We start from the raw sequence: 15329 nt of genomic DNA on the forward strand, positions 1-15329 counted from the left end.
TAGAAAGCTGACAATACCATGTGGACAAAACTAACGAGAAGGTGCCAACCTGCATAACACCACTGCGTTTTTATTGGAATGTAATAAATACATTTACGAAATTTTAATTCAAAAATTGCTTAATTTCCTAAGAAAACAAAATGAAATAAAATAAAATAAAATGTGAAAAAAAAATTAGACAACACGCAATACAGTTCTGCCAATCTTGGTTAATGCATATGTTCTATGGTGATAAAATTTTCTCGCCCACGCTGGAAAAAAACACATTGGATCTAGAGTTCAGACTCCTAAAAACACCGACAAGAAAAACTACTCTTGATTCAATCGGATTTTTGCTTAAATCAAGAACCAAGCCTCTTAATTTGAGCGGATTTCCTTTTGATTTAAGCAAAAATCTGATTGAATCAAGAGTATTTTTTCTTGTCAATGTTTTCAAGAGTCTGGACTCTAGATCCGATGTGTTTTTTTTTCCAGTGCAAAGTCGGGAAACGTACCAAAACTTTTCTCTAAAAATATAATCAATTTATGTACGGGTATATCATTTCATCTTGCAATTTCCTCACATTCTGGGTGATATCTTTCGAGAAGTCAGAGGATCTGCCAGACAGCATTTCGATGAAGAACACGAGAGATGCTAGAACGCAACCACTGAAGAAGATGACGTAAGCACCGTACAAATGTCTCAGTGTCAGCACTGTGTCCTGGGCAAATACACGATCTTGAGAGAGCTCCTGAAATCAATGAAAAATGTGCCAGTGTATATTCTATGGAGTGTTTCAAAAAAATAAAAATTTGGAAAAATTCAGTTGGCCTGTGTTTTTTCCACTCAATTTGGTTCCACTACAAAAGTGGACATGCTAGATTAAGCTTATAGTTTGCCGTAGAGCTTTCCTGGCCCCCTGACTCGGGAAACAATTACATTGATTTAAATTGGGGAAACCGATCATTAAAAAAGCAGGCGGCAATGCGTCTTTTTAGTTATGAAATGTGCCTGCTAGGGGTCTATCTCTCAGGGAGACATATAAGGGTTTATTTGTCAACAGTAACCCAGAAAAAACTGTTTGTTGACAACATACTACTTAATCTAATACTGAGGGTGGCTAACAGCGACAGAGAAACACCCTGCACAGGCCTCTTAGCGACGTAGATGGAAACTTTTACGAACTGTTTTTACGTGATAAAGGATAGGGACATACATATGTCACAAAAGCGTTGCAAGGGGAGGGAGGGGTCAAAATTTCCGGAAAAGAGCGTTATGTATGGGTCAGATGCGCTGATCTCAGACTCGTTGATGCTTGACCCTTATTGATCAGCTAAAAGTTATAAAATCTGTGCAAGCAACAACAACGGATGGTAATTGACATCATAAGCCAAATTTTCCGAAGCGCGATATCTCGGTTGATATTCAACGTAGAAAGTTGCTGTTCGGACAGAACTTGTTATTTTTGGCTGATCTACAAGAATCGAGCATCAGAGAATGATTGTATGATCAGCGCAACTGACCCGTGCCAGATATGATTGCCAATTTTCTTATATACCAATAGACTTATTGATGAAGATGATCTCCAAAACATTGATAGCACGGGTTTTTAGCCATCTTTCTTCCTCATATCATAGTGAAATAGATATCACAAAACCGACGTAAGCATCAACTTTCCATCGGTTTCAGGACATTTTGTCAACGATTTTTTGTCCGCGCACCTTTTTTGTCCAGTAGTTTACGCCCACACGTATAAAATAAGCAACAGTGACTTGGTCCAAGCGTTATATTTTAGTCGGTATGTAAAATTATATTGACAATATGGAAATGAGAAATTGAGAGAGGAGGAGGTGTTGTTATGGTTGCTCATTTTCTAAATGAAATGTTATTACTTTCTCCTTTTGAATCATCTTTTTAAATTTTCATAGGTGAATATTTGGTTTTATTGAATGCAAATGAATATTAAAATATTGAATGTACAATATACCTTATATATGTATGGGTACTTTCTTTATTTTTTTTTTATTTTTTCTTTGTACGAAATTATTACTTCATTTTGAAAACATTTAAACTTTTAAAACGTGACAAATATTTTTAAAACCTTTTCCAAGCGACATTAATCTCAATGAGCTGCAGTTGTGCCGACAGAAACTGCAAAAATGAATAAAAGTGGGGAAAAAACCAAGAAGCACGCAATCTTTAGTTTTAACCCATTTGTACATCGATCTTTTAGAATCAAATACGTCAAATTTTGAGCGTTTCGTTGCGCGTACACCTCGCTGCAGCACAATAAAAGCACAAGATGTAAAAGAAAAATTTAAAGTGATTTGAAAATCATTAAATTTGACACGGAACCACCAATATTTAAAAAACACACATTATATTATTATTCTCCTTTGATAAATTGATACGTATTTTTGTCCATCAATTTAAATGAGAATAATCAATGCAGAGTGTGCTAACATTTCAAAATCATGAGTTAAAAAACGCTGACTATGCGAGTATAAATATCAAAGCCGAACAGAGCGGAGCGGCGTGCTGCCAGCGCGAGAGGCTCACTGGCGCCTACAAACCTAAGTGGATACTTCTCGCATTGCACAATGCTTATAGTATCCACTTAGGTTTGTAGGTGCCAATGCACGTTCCGCGCTGGCCGCCCGCCCGCCGCGCCGTGCGGCGGCGCCAGAAGCAAATACTTCACAACAGAGGTGTTGCACAGTATTATACGACATTGAACGTATTAAGAATGACAGGCATCCTTTAAAAGTACAGATTTTTCCTCGCAAAATAAATCAAGATACCTATCGTACACAGGAAAAATCTAAGAGCCTTTATCTGAGGCAAATATAGAGGTTTATCCGCTTCAGGTATAACAAGGTGGGAATTTCTTGAAAGATTATTAAGTCCTGTTACACCAAAGAGGTGTAGAGAGTTTTAGTGAATTTTGTCCCATGGAATTGACGCTCTCCCATTTTCACCAAAACTCTCAACTATATATTATTCTCCGTTGGACCAAACAGACAAAACAAAAAAAAAAACAACCAATCCCTCATTCTTATACATTATTCTTATACATTTTCATCTAAAAACGTCGTGAGCAATTGTCGTTTGTATTTACATGTGGGCCAATTAACTAACTTTGGGTCTTAACTGGCACGTGGACCAAAACTTCCGTGCCGAAAAAACGCAAGGACGTAAATTACTGGAAAAAACAGGTGCGCGGACAAAAAAAACGTTGACGAAATGTCCTATGACCCTTTCTATCTGTGCGTTTTGAGAGTTTTCATTTGTTTATTTCCTTATCATAAACTTCTTATATTTCCCTTTTATGTCCATCAAAACACGATTATGTGACCAGCGCAACTGTCCAATTTAAAGACAGTCCTCTAAATAAAATTAAAAAAACTTGGTAAATCGCTACTGATGGCGAATGACGACGAACCTGGTCCATGTTGACGTCATCCCACTTGAGGGTGATGCCGGTCTCTATGAGGCGCCAGAGGACGTCTGATCTACAAGAATCGAGCATCAGAACGTGATTTTCTGACAAATGGTCCCTTCACAACTTTAAAAAAAAGGAAAAAAAAATGCAAAATCGCTTCTGCTGGTGAATGGCGACAAACCTGGTCCATGTTGACGTCATCCCACTTTAGTGTGATGCCGGTCTCGATGAGGCGCCAGAGGACGTCGTTGACGGGCTTGAGGAAGGGGGAGCCGGCGCGGAAGATGAAGGGGGAGGAGTAGGAGCGCGTCACGCAGACCGGGAGCACGAACATCCGCCGCGAGCTGTTGGTCGCCGCCCGGAAGCGCTCCGAGTAGTGGAGGAGCTCCCGCTTCGAGGCGAAGATCGCCAGGTCCCTCCGGGTGATCACCCGCCGCACGTGGTGGTAGAACGGCAGCGGCGAGAGGATTTGGTACCTGAAATATTCAAAATACTGAGCGTCACCACGGTGCCTCCGGGCTCATTATTGAAATCGATAGACATAGCTATAGACAAAAAAACATAGGTGGTGGTGGTAGAAAGGCATCGCCGAGAGGATCTGGTACCTGAAATATTCAAAATACTAAGCGTCACCACGGTGCTTCCGGGCTCATTATTGAAATCGATAGACATGGCTATAGACAAACAAACCTGCCGTGATAGCGAAGAGAGCCGAAAGTGCAAAAATGAAGTTTTGAAAAAATGGGCCTAGAAGCCTCTGGGTGGAACATTTTATTAAGAGAAGTCTCCGTTCTTTGTCAAATCGCAACCAATCATTCGATGGACTCTTAGAAATCATTTGGGGGATTAAAACTTGGCCAATTTTCTTTTGAAGTACATAAAAAAGGTAAAATTCAGTTTCATGTTAGGTTAGTGTTTGGCAAGACGCAGCCGTAAGTGCTGTCTTCTGCGTGCTTTTGTGGTAGCGTGTTGGACACAAAACAAACACATTTTCAGGTTAGAAATCGGCTGATGAGGGCGGCATTCCTCTTGAAAGCACTGTTTACATTGGCTCTCATGCACCTACGGCAGTCTTGAAAAAAACTATGTCATTTTTTGTGCACTTACGGCTTTTTCATACGTCTCGTTTTCATTAAATTAGGATGAATTTTGCTGTTTTAGCTGTCTCAGTAATTTCATCTAAAAGAGTTTAGACGAATTTTGAAGAAAACTCGATTTTGAAAAATTTGCACTTACGGCTCTCTTCGCTATTACGGCGGAGTGGCGTAGCGTGCTTTGCGATATATCGATTGATCTGTGATTTAAACCTGTGGAAAAGGACCAATAAACAGGAACAGGGTGTTCGCAGCGAACACTGCGACCTCCATAGTATTGGAAGGCGTAATGAAATCTGAATCGAAAGTCACTCATTTTAATGTGATTGTCGTCAATCATATACACAGTTCCGGAGGCATTCTTTCCGTAGCTTACAAGTTTCAGAAATATCTTTTAGAAAAATCTCAAATTTTGTAAATGACTGTACTTATACGTTTCAAGAAGTTAGGCTCGAGTTAAACTTGAACGTCATTAACTGATTTGTGTCATTGAATTTATTTCATTTTTATTTTCGTGTTTAATTATTTATTTGTCTTTTAACACATTTTTATTCCTCCTCTGCATGCCGTCTAAAAAATCTCGGTTTTCCAAAAGTCTTCATTCTGGTTTTAAAATTTAGGATCGAAAAACAACTCTAAAGTAGAGTACCTATATTGAGAGAGTATGGCCACTGGTGTTACCACCTCTGATTGGCTCAGCCAACTTATGCTGAATGGAGCTCTCAGGACCCAAAAATGGCGGACGTCATAAATTATGAAATTATGAAATGCAAAATGACTCAAAATGTAGTTTTTTTTGCATATCGTAACGAGAAATTTACTCGAGTGCACTATTGCGACTTCTTTACATATTTTTAAGGCTAATCGTGTGCAATTTTTGAGAAAAATTATCTTAGATGTAGTAAGGTCGGCAGCAAGTGCGGTTGGTGATAACCGTCAAAAATTGGCAATGACCCCCCTCTCATCCACAAAAACCAAAACAAAGCACCGCCATTTTTGGGTCCTGAGCCTCTCCATGGGGCCCAGTGGCCATACTCTCTCAATATAGGTACTCTACTCCAAAGTTGTTAACCAATTCCAATCGTTAAATATTTTCGTGAGTTTTGAAATTTAGGATGCAGAGGTCTAACCTCAGGATAAGCTGTTCAATATCAACGCTTGACTGTGCCGAGGAGTTTAGAATGTAGAACATTTGTTGTCGTCCTCCGATGTTGAGACTCGTTGAGAGGAGGTCTTCCTGATCCTGGAGCTCAGGCTCTGGAGCCGGCACTGTCACCAAACTCCCCAGGTAGGCAACGTACAGTGAAGTTATCACTAGAGCTGTAACATGCGAACAAATCACCCGATCAATGATATAAGAACTCCTCTTTGCTGCAAGAAGTTGTTACCCCTCTTCCTTTTAGTTGCTTGTTGTTGGGTTATAATGTTATCTTACTTTATATTAAAACATTATGAGAGTAACGCATTTAAACTATTAGCTCTTATTTTTCCATAGGTTTAAACGGAAGATAAATCAATATATAGCAAAACTCCCCACGCTCCTGATAATGAGCGATTATGTCAACTTCTTGAGGACACGAATCTCAAACTTGACAAAGTGTAGTGTGAAGACGCTTTGAGAGAGCCCGGTTACTCGTGACTTGAAGGCCTAGATACACACTGTGATTAATCGCCACGAGTGAAAGACGAAAGCCAATGGAGAGCCTTGATTTCGATATATCGACGTGAATGGATCGAAATCAAGGCAACCCTGCTAATGTATTTGCTCCCTATCTTTGCATGGAGAGTTTGTCTTGATGTAGACGTGGACTCTCAAGACAGCGTGGGATATCCCCTCCATTTTGGCCACAACTTGAAAGCTTTTTTTGAGCTTGGCAGTTGATTTTAGAGAAAATCAGTGCCATCATCTAGTTTCTCGCGAACTTTTACATAGGAATCAGTAGTCAAATCGCAAATTCCTCACACATGCAACATCTCCATTAGGGTGTTCGCAACGAACACCTTGATAATTGATTCTTTACCACAGCTTCAAAGGGGAAATATCGATTCAACAGTACCGTAGATAAGCCAGTGAGCGACGAAGACCCTGAGAGGAAAAGTCCTCGGTTGAGGTTTATTCGTTGCCCCCACGATAGAGGCGTAGGTGTAGAAAAGGGCGTAAGAGTATTGACGAAATATCTGCCGCTCGTTCGCCAGGCGTTTTGAGAAGTGCTTTATGAAGAAAACCGTGATTGCAACGCTTGCTGCCACCATGCACCACGACGGTATCGTGAACTCCGTAGTGTAGTATTTCCATATTGAAGGCTCGTTCCTGTGAATGAAAGCAATGCGAACGAGTTGTAAGGCTGGTTGCAGTGAGCAAAATTGAAGGAGGATAATTGTTGATCTGATTAGAATTAATTCCTGAGCATGTGGAAAACAACATTTACACCACAGTGCGCATATGTCTTGGTATCTATTCCTGCGAACTTGGTAATAAACGTACTGTCGTACCACACTGAAAAAAAAGATTGGTAGAATTTACCATTCCTTTACGCTGTATTTCACACAGCGTGAACATTTAAAAGATCTGTACTCAGGGATGACACAACAGCCACAAACACGCCCTGAAGTAAAATATTGGTAAAATTTACCATTCCTTTACGCTGTATTTCACACGGTGTCAATTCAGAGTCAATTCTGCCAGAAGAAAGGTAAACATTACTATATATTGGTACAGGTAAGCATTCCTCTGGCAGAGGATAATATATTTTGTTTATTCAAAAAGTAAAACATAAAATAAAGAACAACATTAATCTGCCCGGCATGGCAAATTGGGACTACACGTCACGAATTACGACATGAATCGACTTTGTATTCACGCTGTGTGAAATATAGCGTGGAGGAATGGTAAATTCTACCGATTTTTTTTCAGTGCGTGTTTATGGCTGTTAAGTCATCTCTGAATACAGATCTGTTAAATTGTCCATGACTACTTTAGGTGAAACACGATCCTGTTTTATACAAATAGTTTAACTCCGGTAAGGGTGGTGAAGTATCACACGAATTTGAAGGCGTTTTCAACTGGCGCGAACAGTTTTTAGGAGCACACAACAACGCGATCTTGCAAACGTACCGAATGAACCTGCGTCTCCTAGTCATTTCTTTGAAGACCTAAGTCAGAATCAGCTATGGAACGAAACAATTGCAAGATAATTGGCAAATTATGTGAGAAGTTTCCATTAAAGCTTTCCCGACTGAATGCAAGACACCACTTAGACTGCATTTTGCAATTTGGACCTATAAATTCTGGCTCATCTGAAAAAACACTTATGTGCATGGGGAAACTAATGGCACATACGTTGTTTTTAAACCGGGTCGGAATTTATAGGTCCAAATTGCAAAATGCAGTCCACTTCATGAAGGTTCGATAAGCAATTTAACAGGTAGACCGCACAGGACAGGTTTATATCAAGATGCGCAAAATTTTGATTGAATACATTTCAACTTTGGTGTGGGCGCTGAGGTATAACACCGCGTCATTTCCTCGAAGGCTTAAGTCAGGATCTATAAATATACGAAAAAGTTGCAACCGTGCCCACAGTTTTCATGAAGGTTTTGTTCCCCACTAAATGCGAGACGGCATTTCATGAATTTTCAATAAGCGATTGAAACTTCATTTGATGTTTCTATTTTTTCAAGTTTGTTTCATATCAATTTCAATTGTAATAATTCAAATTTGCTTCATTAGTGCGAAATTTCTGAAGAAAAAAGTATTAAAAAACTCTTTTTTGGTCGGTCGATTCGGAATTTTTATCGCTCCAAAATCTTTGGATAGACCGACAAACGATGTTGTGAACCGACGGATAAGTACTGTCCCTTTGAAGTTCGCCTTCAACATTACTGCATAGGCAGCAAACTCACAGGGGAGCGCAAATAGTTATCTATTCAAAAACGCGCATTTTATTTCGCTCCATTGAATTTAGTTGAATAGATAGAAATAGATAAGTATGATCGAAGTAGGTGAAAGTGACTATATGTATAAGTTTCTTATTCTGAGGAGGGCTGTATGCAGTGCTGAGTTAAAATTGTTTTAGAATAAATAATTAAATTTTGCTTGAATTTGTGTTTATCTTACCCAATACCTTCTGGAACTCCCCACGTGAAACAATCTTGCTGGATTTCTTTGGCGAAGGTCACCCCAGGCTCGCTATCTAATAGCCGCGTGAATTTTCCAAAGCCTAAGTCGACCTTAAAAATGAAAACAAGACGGTTTGAAAATTATCATGCATGGAGACAGAGGTGCATTCAGATTATGGGTGAAATTGTTTAGCGTTCAAGTACTTTCTGACCTTGAAATACTGACACAATGAGAAGAAGTTGTGAGAACTAATCAGAGTAGGTAATGCAAGGAAAGTCAATTCGAAAGTTCAACAAAGCTTGAATTTGCATTTTCCCCAGAGAGCACACTTGTAGGACCGCTAATCGCTAGTTTATCAGTACAAATTATATTTGAAATTTAAGATTTTGGAAATAGAATAATAAAATTCAACGCATAGTCTCATAATAGGACGTATTTCTGTCAAACGGACCTAAGCGCCCTAGGGTGAGGAAGGTAGAGGGGGGCTTAGATTGGCGGCGGAACCGGGCGTCGGGATCATTCCGTCCGATGCTCTCAATGCTTTTCTATAGCGCTTAGTTCCGTTTGACAGAACGCGCTATCCAGCATTCTAATTTCCTCTAAAGGAACTCAAATTGGCGCTTTGTTCCGCTTGACAGAAATGCGTCCAATATATAATTTGAAAAAAAGATAACATGAAGAACAAAAAAAATTAATATGCCTGTTATTCGTCAAAAAATCATTCTAAAAATCTTCGAGATGCATGCAATAAATTCTATAAAAAGTAAAGAGGGGGGGGGCGGGGGCTGAATGCCCTCCTTGATCTGCCCAAAGACAAATTTATACAACATTACGTAACATGTTGTCTCCTTCCCAACATTTTACAAGGAAAACTAAAGACACGACGGAAAGTCTGGAGATCATCTCATTCATCAGATTTTTTTTTGAATATCCATACTCATCGCCTCGCCGTATCTATACCTTACGCTTCAAAAGGGTCATAATGGATCAAACGAACTTCATTTTGCAAGTAGGAACCACAATTTCTGGCTAGATTTAGGAACATAGTATGTACCGTTAGTTTTCTTATGAATATAAATATTTTTTACAGATGCTCTAGAAAATTTAGTTTTGAATTGCGAAATGTAGTCCAAATGATCACGCAATTATATCGCTGAGCAAAGAGGAAGCCGACACATAAAAGTCGTTCCACTTGCATGCTCCTATTTAGACTTATTTATAGAAATATGTTAATGAAGAGGTGAAAATTAGCCAGGTTTTATAAAACGTTTTTTTCATTTGAAATGACAATAATTCCAAAAAACTGGGCAAGAACTTCAAAATCACATGTTGAAAACAGCTGACGCAGCAAGTTTAAATAATCGCGTCAAACACAGTGCGGCCGGCACGGGGCTGGCGCGCACAGCGCGGAACAGATAGTGGGCGCCTTACAGAGCCACAGGATACTTCATGCATTGCGCGTACAGCACTGGGCGCGCGCGCGGCATAGTAGCGCCTTACAAGTCTGCAGGATACTTCATGCATTGCGCGTATAACACGGTGCGCGCTCAAGTCGTTGAAAAGTCATATTCCCTCGGTGTCAACCCATCCCGGTGTGCATCGTTTCGGAACATTGCACGCCGCGAGTTTGCAATCCTAGGATCACAGGATTATAGAGCTTTGCAATCCTGCTGGTTTTCCGGTGAAAATATAATTTACGAGTGGAAATTTCTCAAGTTGGAATGCTGCTACGTTCTATCGTCCGGATAACGTCGGACGTAGCTAACTTCCTAGGGGAGAAAGTGGACATTTTGTAATCACAAATGTGACAAAATTTCGAGGGAAATATATTTTTCGTATCACATTTACACAAAAATCTAACCTGACTCCGAAAATTTTTGCAAAATGACCTCGGTATACCTGTAGTTAATATCAAAAAATTGCAGGGGGGGGGGGGGGGGGGGGGGAAGGGTGTCCGTCGCGGCACCGTAATGGACTGGTCTGTTGGCAATTTCAGCATGTCCGTATTCTCTCTACATGGGTATGCTGGCTGATTATTGAAATTGAAAGACAAAGCTATATACAAAGAAGACATAAGGGATATCAGCGGTGTAAGTTGACAAACATATAACTCGTTCGCGTTGTCTGAAAATCTCCGCCTCTATGTTATTTTTTTGAAGGAGAACAAATTGACATCATTCCTTGAGGTTTTTGCAGAATTTTCTTCGCACAGAGAAGAAAAATTACGGCAGTTTTAAAGAATTACCGTTGAGTAGGTCTCCGTTGAAAAAATAAAGTATGACAGCAAGTCTGCGACGTCACAAACCGAGTTATGTGATTGCCGACTCCACCGTCAATATAAAGGGATCCTATTAGTTGAAGCGGGTGGTCATAATGGACAAAGGAAGTCTGTAATGGACTAACTCACGGCAACTCGCGAGCGACCTTATAGTTAGTCCATCATGTATCCCTTTAGTCTAAAAGAACCACCCATTTCAACCAATAGGATCGCTCCATACTCCCTATGTCTTTCATATCCGTAGCTTTGTCTATCGATTTCAACAATCAACCGGCAGTTTCACACTTCAACCAAAGAAGTATAAATCCTTTTAGTGGTATTGTTATCTGGTTTTATGGACCTGTCCAGTAGCGACCATGCTCATTAGGCAGCTGGTCTCGTTGAGTCGTTCGAGCTCCTGGACGTTGCGTGGGCGGTTGACGACGATCTCGGGGGTGAAGTTGAGGTAGCTGGCCATGAAGTTGAACATCTCGATGCCGGTACCAGAGAGCCGCCACGAATTGTTGCCACGCTCGATCACAGCCTCCGGCGGCCGGTGCACGCCCATGCATCGCACCTTGCACCCGAACAGGTCTCGCATCTGAACAGGGACCAAATCAAATATTACCTTTAAAATTAACCTAAAAGGAAGAAAGATAACGGACAATTTTACAACCGAAAAATAGGATGCTTCGGTACATTTTTTCAAGCTCATCAAGGGTAAAAACTTATCTCATTTATTTCAAAACAGGTCTTTGAGAGTCGACCGGAAGAGAGGCAGTGTCACACCAAACTGACAAAATGAGAACTGATAGGGCACTTGAACGTATTTTCACTAGTATTATAGAACTCTAGAGGTAGGTTTTGAAATTGAAGAAAGCGCTCCCTATCGGCTGAGCGCTTTAAACCGTTTTAAGGGACCCGCGAGGGTGGGGACTCGGGTTGCCACTGCACCCCGGCAACGGACCCGGCTGATTGATCCCGGCACATAAGTTAGCTTCAACGTTATGTCGATGTTCAGAGGTCAACTTCGCCGGGCAATATCCCTTACAATATGAAGAGTATGGATTTGATCGGCATGAATCGATCGAAAGATAAAATCCTGATTCGATCGACAGAATTCGATCGATTCACGGGTTTGTCGATCAATTCACGGGTTTCTCGATCGATTCCCGGTTTTTGATCGACTCTCGAGCTTTGTCGATTGATTCACGGATTTGGTCCATCAACTCACGGATTTGTCAATCGACTCACGGGTTTAATCTATCAACTCACGGATTTGTCGATCGCCTCACGGATTTGTCGATCGACTTATGGATTTGATCGATTGCTTCACGGATTTGTCGATCGACTCATGGATTTTTTCGATTGAATCGGGGTCGATCGAACCACATCGCTGGGTTCAAGTTTTTATTTTTCGATCGATTCATGGCGATCGAGCACATACCCTCCTATCAACATTACTCCCTACCCCATTACAAGTTTGTGGAGTGCGAACCTTGCTCTTCTGCGAGAAGAGGGACGGTGTGCGATGGGTGAGTCGTCCTCTCCTGGGGTCCCAGTCGTTGATGAGCACCGGGGATCCAGCCTCGAAGCAGTGGTTCGGCGTGAACGGGTGGTACGTGTAGATGCGGATGGCCCGGTAGCGGCCGAGCACGACGGCGATCGCGTCGATGATCTGCTGCGCCCACAGCTCCTCGAACACGTGACGCACATCCTTCAGCACGCTCGGCTTCGTCCGCTGCCAGATGAACACCAGCTTCGAACGCCCTGAAACCAACATCGCCACCCAATGCCGGAATCACACGCTGAATCTGGCAGCTGAATGTGGCAGTCAACAGTCATCGCTCAACAGCTGAAATTTCGCAAATTCGAGTTATGTGCTGGTTACACGCTCAAATTTCTTTGAGAAGCAACGATTCTCAGCAACCATCGGATAGTGTCGGATTTATCCACTGAACTATTCGAATAAATTTAATACGCATTTGGATGAAAACAATGGCCTGGTTACACGCTCAAATTTCCATCAATTTCCGATCAAATGGTGACTGGTGCGCACCATCTACCATCAAATTTCTGCGGCCTGCAAAAATTTGATGGTAGATGATGGAGCTGTGGGGCTCCTCCCTCATCCGATTTCCACACAACCGTGCTTATTTCATGCTTATTTCAATCAACACGCTGTTTTAATTAATTTTACTCATCAATCTAGATGGCTCTCGACCGCCATCTTGGTCATCATTTTGATCGGAATTTGACGGAAATTTGAGCGCGTAACCAGGCCACAATGCCGGAATCACACGCTGAATCTGGCAGCTGAATGTGGCAGTCAACAGTCATCGCTCAACAGCTGAAATCTCGCAAATTCGAATTATTTTCATCCAAATGCGTATCAAATCTATTCGAATAGTTCAGTGGACAAATCTGACATTATCCGATGGTCGCTGAGAATCGTTGCTGACGCGTAAAATTCAGGCATCGGGCCGATGACTTCCACATTCAGCGTGTGATTGCGGCATCAGGAAGAACGCCTTAAGAGCCTGTAGAAGTTGCCATGTTTCCGACGAATTCATCGGGAAAATGGGTCAGTTGCGCTGGTCACAGAATCGTGTTTTGATGCTTGATTATTGGTGAGCAGTTAAAAATAACGAGATCTATCCGAACAGAAACTTTCATGTTACCATTATCTCGGGCTGCATGCCGCGTGAAAACAACCAATAATGCCATCAGCCGGCACGTAATCAATTTGAGAAGATATGGACATGTGCGGTATTTTCAATTGATTATGTGTACATAGGTAGGTTTTTGGGGGGTTTTCTCAAGAGGGGGTTTTCCCCTCAAAGAGAGATTTTTGTGGGGGAGATTTGGACGCGACATTTCAAGGGTACACGTACCCATCCCTGGAGACTAAATATCCATCAAAAATCAAAAATCGAAAAAAGTGGACATTTGTGGTTTTTTAATTCGCCCATTCAAATGATTGTGTCCTTGCTTTCCTTATAGAAGTAAGTGTTTCTACAGCTGAGCCACATACAGGGTGATCCAGGGTCAAATGGTCATACTGCAGGAGCCGAAACACCCCCAAACCCCCTCTTTAAATTGAGATTTCGATTTTTTTAGATCATTCATGAATTCAGGCATAAAAGTACAGGAAAGTACGGATTTTTATGAGATTTGGTTCACAACCGTTCCCAAAATTCAGGTAAAACGACTTTCCGAAATTTCGGGGGGCCATATCTCCGGCTGAGGGTACTTTTGGAAAAAACTTTATACGTCAAAAAAGTCTTATTTTGACCCATAGGACACGCTCCTGCGGTCTGGCCTCTTAACCCTCGATCACTCTGTATTGTAGTTCCATCTTGCAAACTACAGTCTGATTCATACCGTTGCCGCTGATTTTCGACACGATGTCGGCGTATTTGGTTCTTCTGCCATTCTCAAGCAGCCTCTTCTCGTCGACGATGAAAATGAAGAATCCGTTTTGCGGTCGCTTTGTGTGCGATGCGACGATGATACGATCTTTCTGCAATAACTGCACCAACCGATCTCCCAACTCGCCAGGCTGTCCCACCTGAGAACACAACGGCAATTTCCTCATATGGATCTCATTTTGCATAAATGAACTACTTTTCTAGCTCAGTTTAGAAACGACCTATGTACCATAAGTTCTACTTTGCAGATATGTGCTTTTACGGATGTTTATTTTACTAACTTCAACGTTGCTTGTATAGTTGCTTAAACTTCTACTTTAAATGTTCATCTCATCAAATGGATTGTATGTATGTATGAGCCGCTTTTACGGCGCGCTTGGGCGCTCTGCGACGCCTATTCTCCACAGGAATCTGTCATGGTAGAGATCAAATGGATTGGATTTTGCAAAAAGGAACCACTGGCATTGCAATGATGCTAAGATTGTGCAACTTCATCTTTTGCAAGAAAAGTGCGGAAGTCGTGAAAAACTATGAAATTTACATGGTAATTTTTGTCTTAAATTTACAGTTTTTAGCGAGTGAAATAGAAACTATTAATGGATTATCGGGTTTTTCCTCCAAGACAAAAGAAGTTGCACAATCTTAGCAACATTGCGATGCTAGTGGTTCCTTTTTGCAAAATGCTATCCAAATAATCTTAGAAAAGTGCGCAAACTGAGCGTCGTTATCTTAAGGTTTAAGGAGAAAAGTTTCTGGACACTAATGGATACTAGATTAGTACGGTTGCATGAGAGGAATAAAACTATATAAACTTGGATGTTGGATTACTTGGATACTTGAATTGACGCCTGAAAAGAGAAGAATAAAGCTAAGAAGATTGATCGTGATGAGTCAGCTTGCATAGAGCAAAATCAACCAACACTAGTCTGGAGTTAGCTTAAATTCTTCGTTTCTACGGCTATTAGAGGATATTTCAAGCAAGAACTGGCGTTATTTTTTTTCTGG

The 15329-nt window shown here is 41.1% G+C and overlaps 1 protein-coding gene across 1 annotated transcript; it reads right to left on the reverse strand.

Annotated features, from left to right (window-relative positions):
* Nucleotides 1–42: 42 nt before the first annotated feature.
* Nucleotides 43–14595, reverse strand: LOC109040901 (ionotropic receptor 21a). The gene is made up of 8 exons (XM_072303166.1): nt 14278–14595; nt 12392–12663; nt 11255–11494; nt 8634–8746; nt 6574–6827; nt 5647–5836; nt 3604–3898; nt 43–731 (listed from the first exon to the last, which is right to left on the reverse strand). The coding sequence occupies exons 1-8, from the start codon at nt 14507–14509 to the stop codon at nt 519–521; spliced, it is 1809 nt and encodes a 602-aa protein (XP_072159267.1). The 5' UTR covers nt 14510–14595; the 3' UTR covers nt 43–518.
* Between the last annotated feature and the right edge of the window lie 734 nt (nt 14596–15329).

Source organism: Bemisia tabaci, chromosome 8 (assembly GCF_918797505.1).
Source record: "Bemisia tabaci chromosome 8, PGI_BMITA_v3".
Classification (NCBI taxonomy): Eukaryota; Metazoa; Arthropoda; class Insecta; order Hemiptera; family Aleyrodidae; genus Bemisia; species Bemisia tabaci.

Excerpts from the sequence above, each read along its gene's own strand:
- LOC109040901 (XM_072303166.1), bottom strand. The coding sequence starts at position 14,509 with ATGCAAAATGAGATCCATATGAGGAAATTGCCGTTGTGTTCTCAGGTG. Across the intron at positions 6,828-8,633 it reads GGAGTTCCAGAAGGTATTGG|GAACGAGCCTTCAATATGGA; the intron begins GTAAGATAAACA and ends TTTCATTCACAG. Across the intron at positions 5,837-6,573 it reads CGCTCACTGGCTTATCTACG|CTCTAGTGATAACTTCACTG; the intron begins GTACTGTTGAAT and ends CGCATGTTACAG.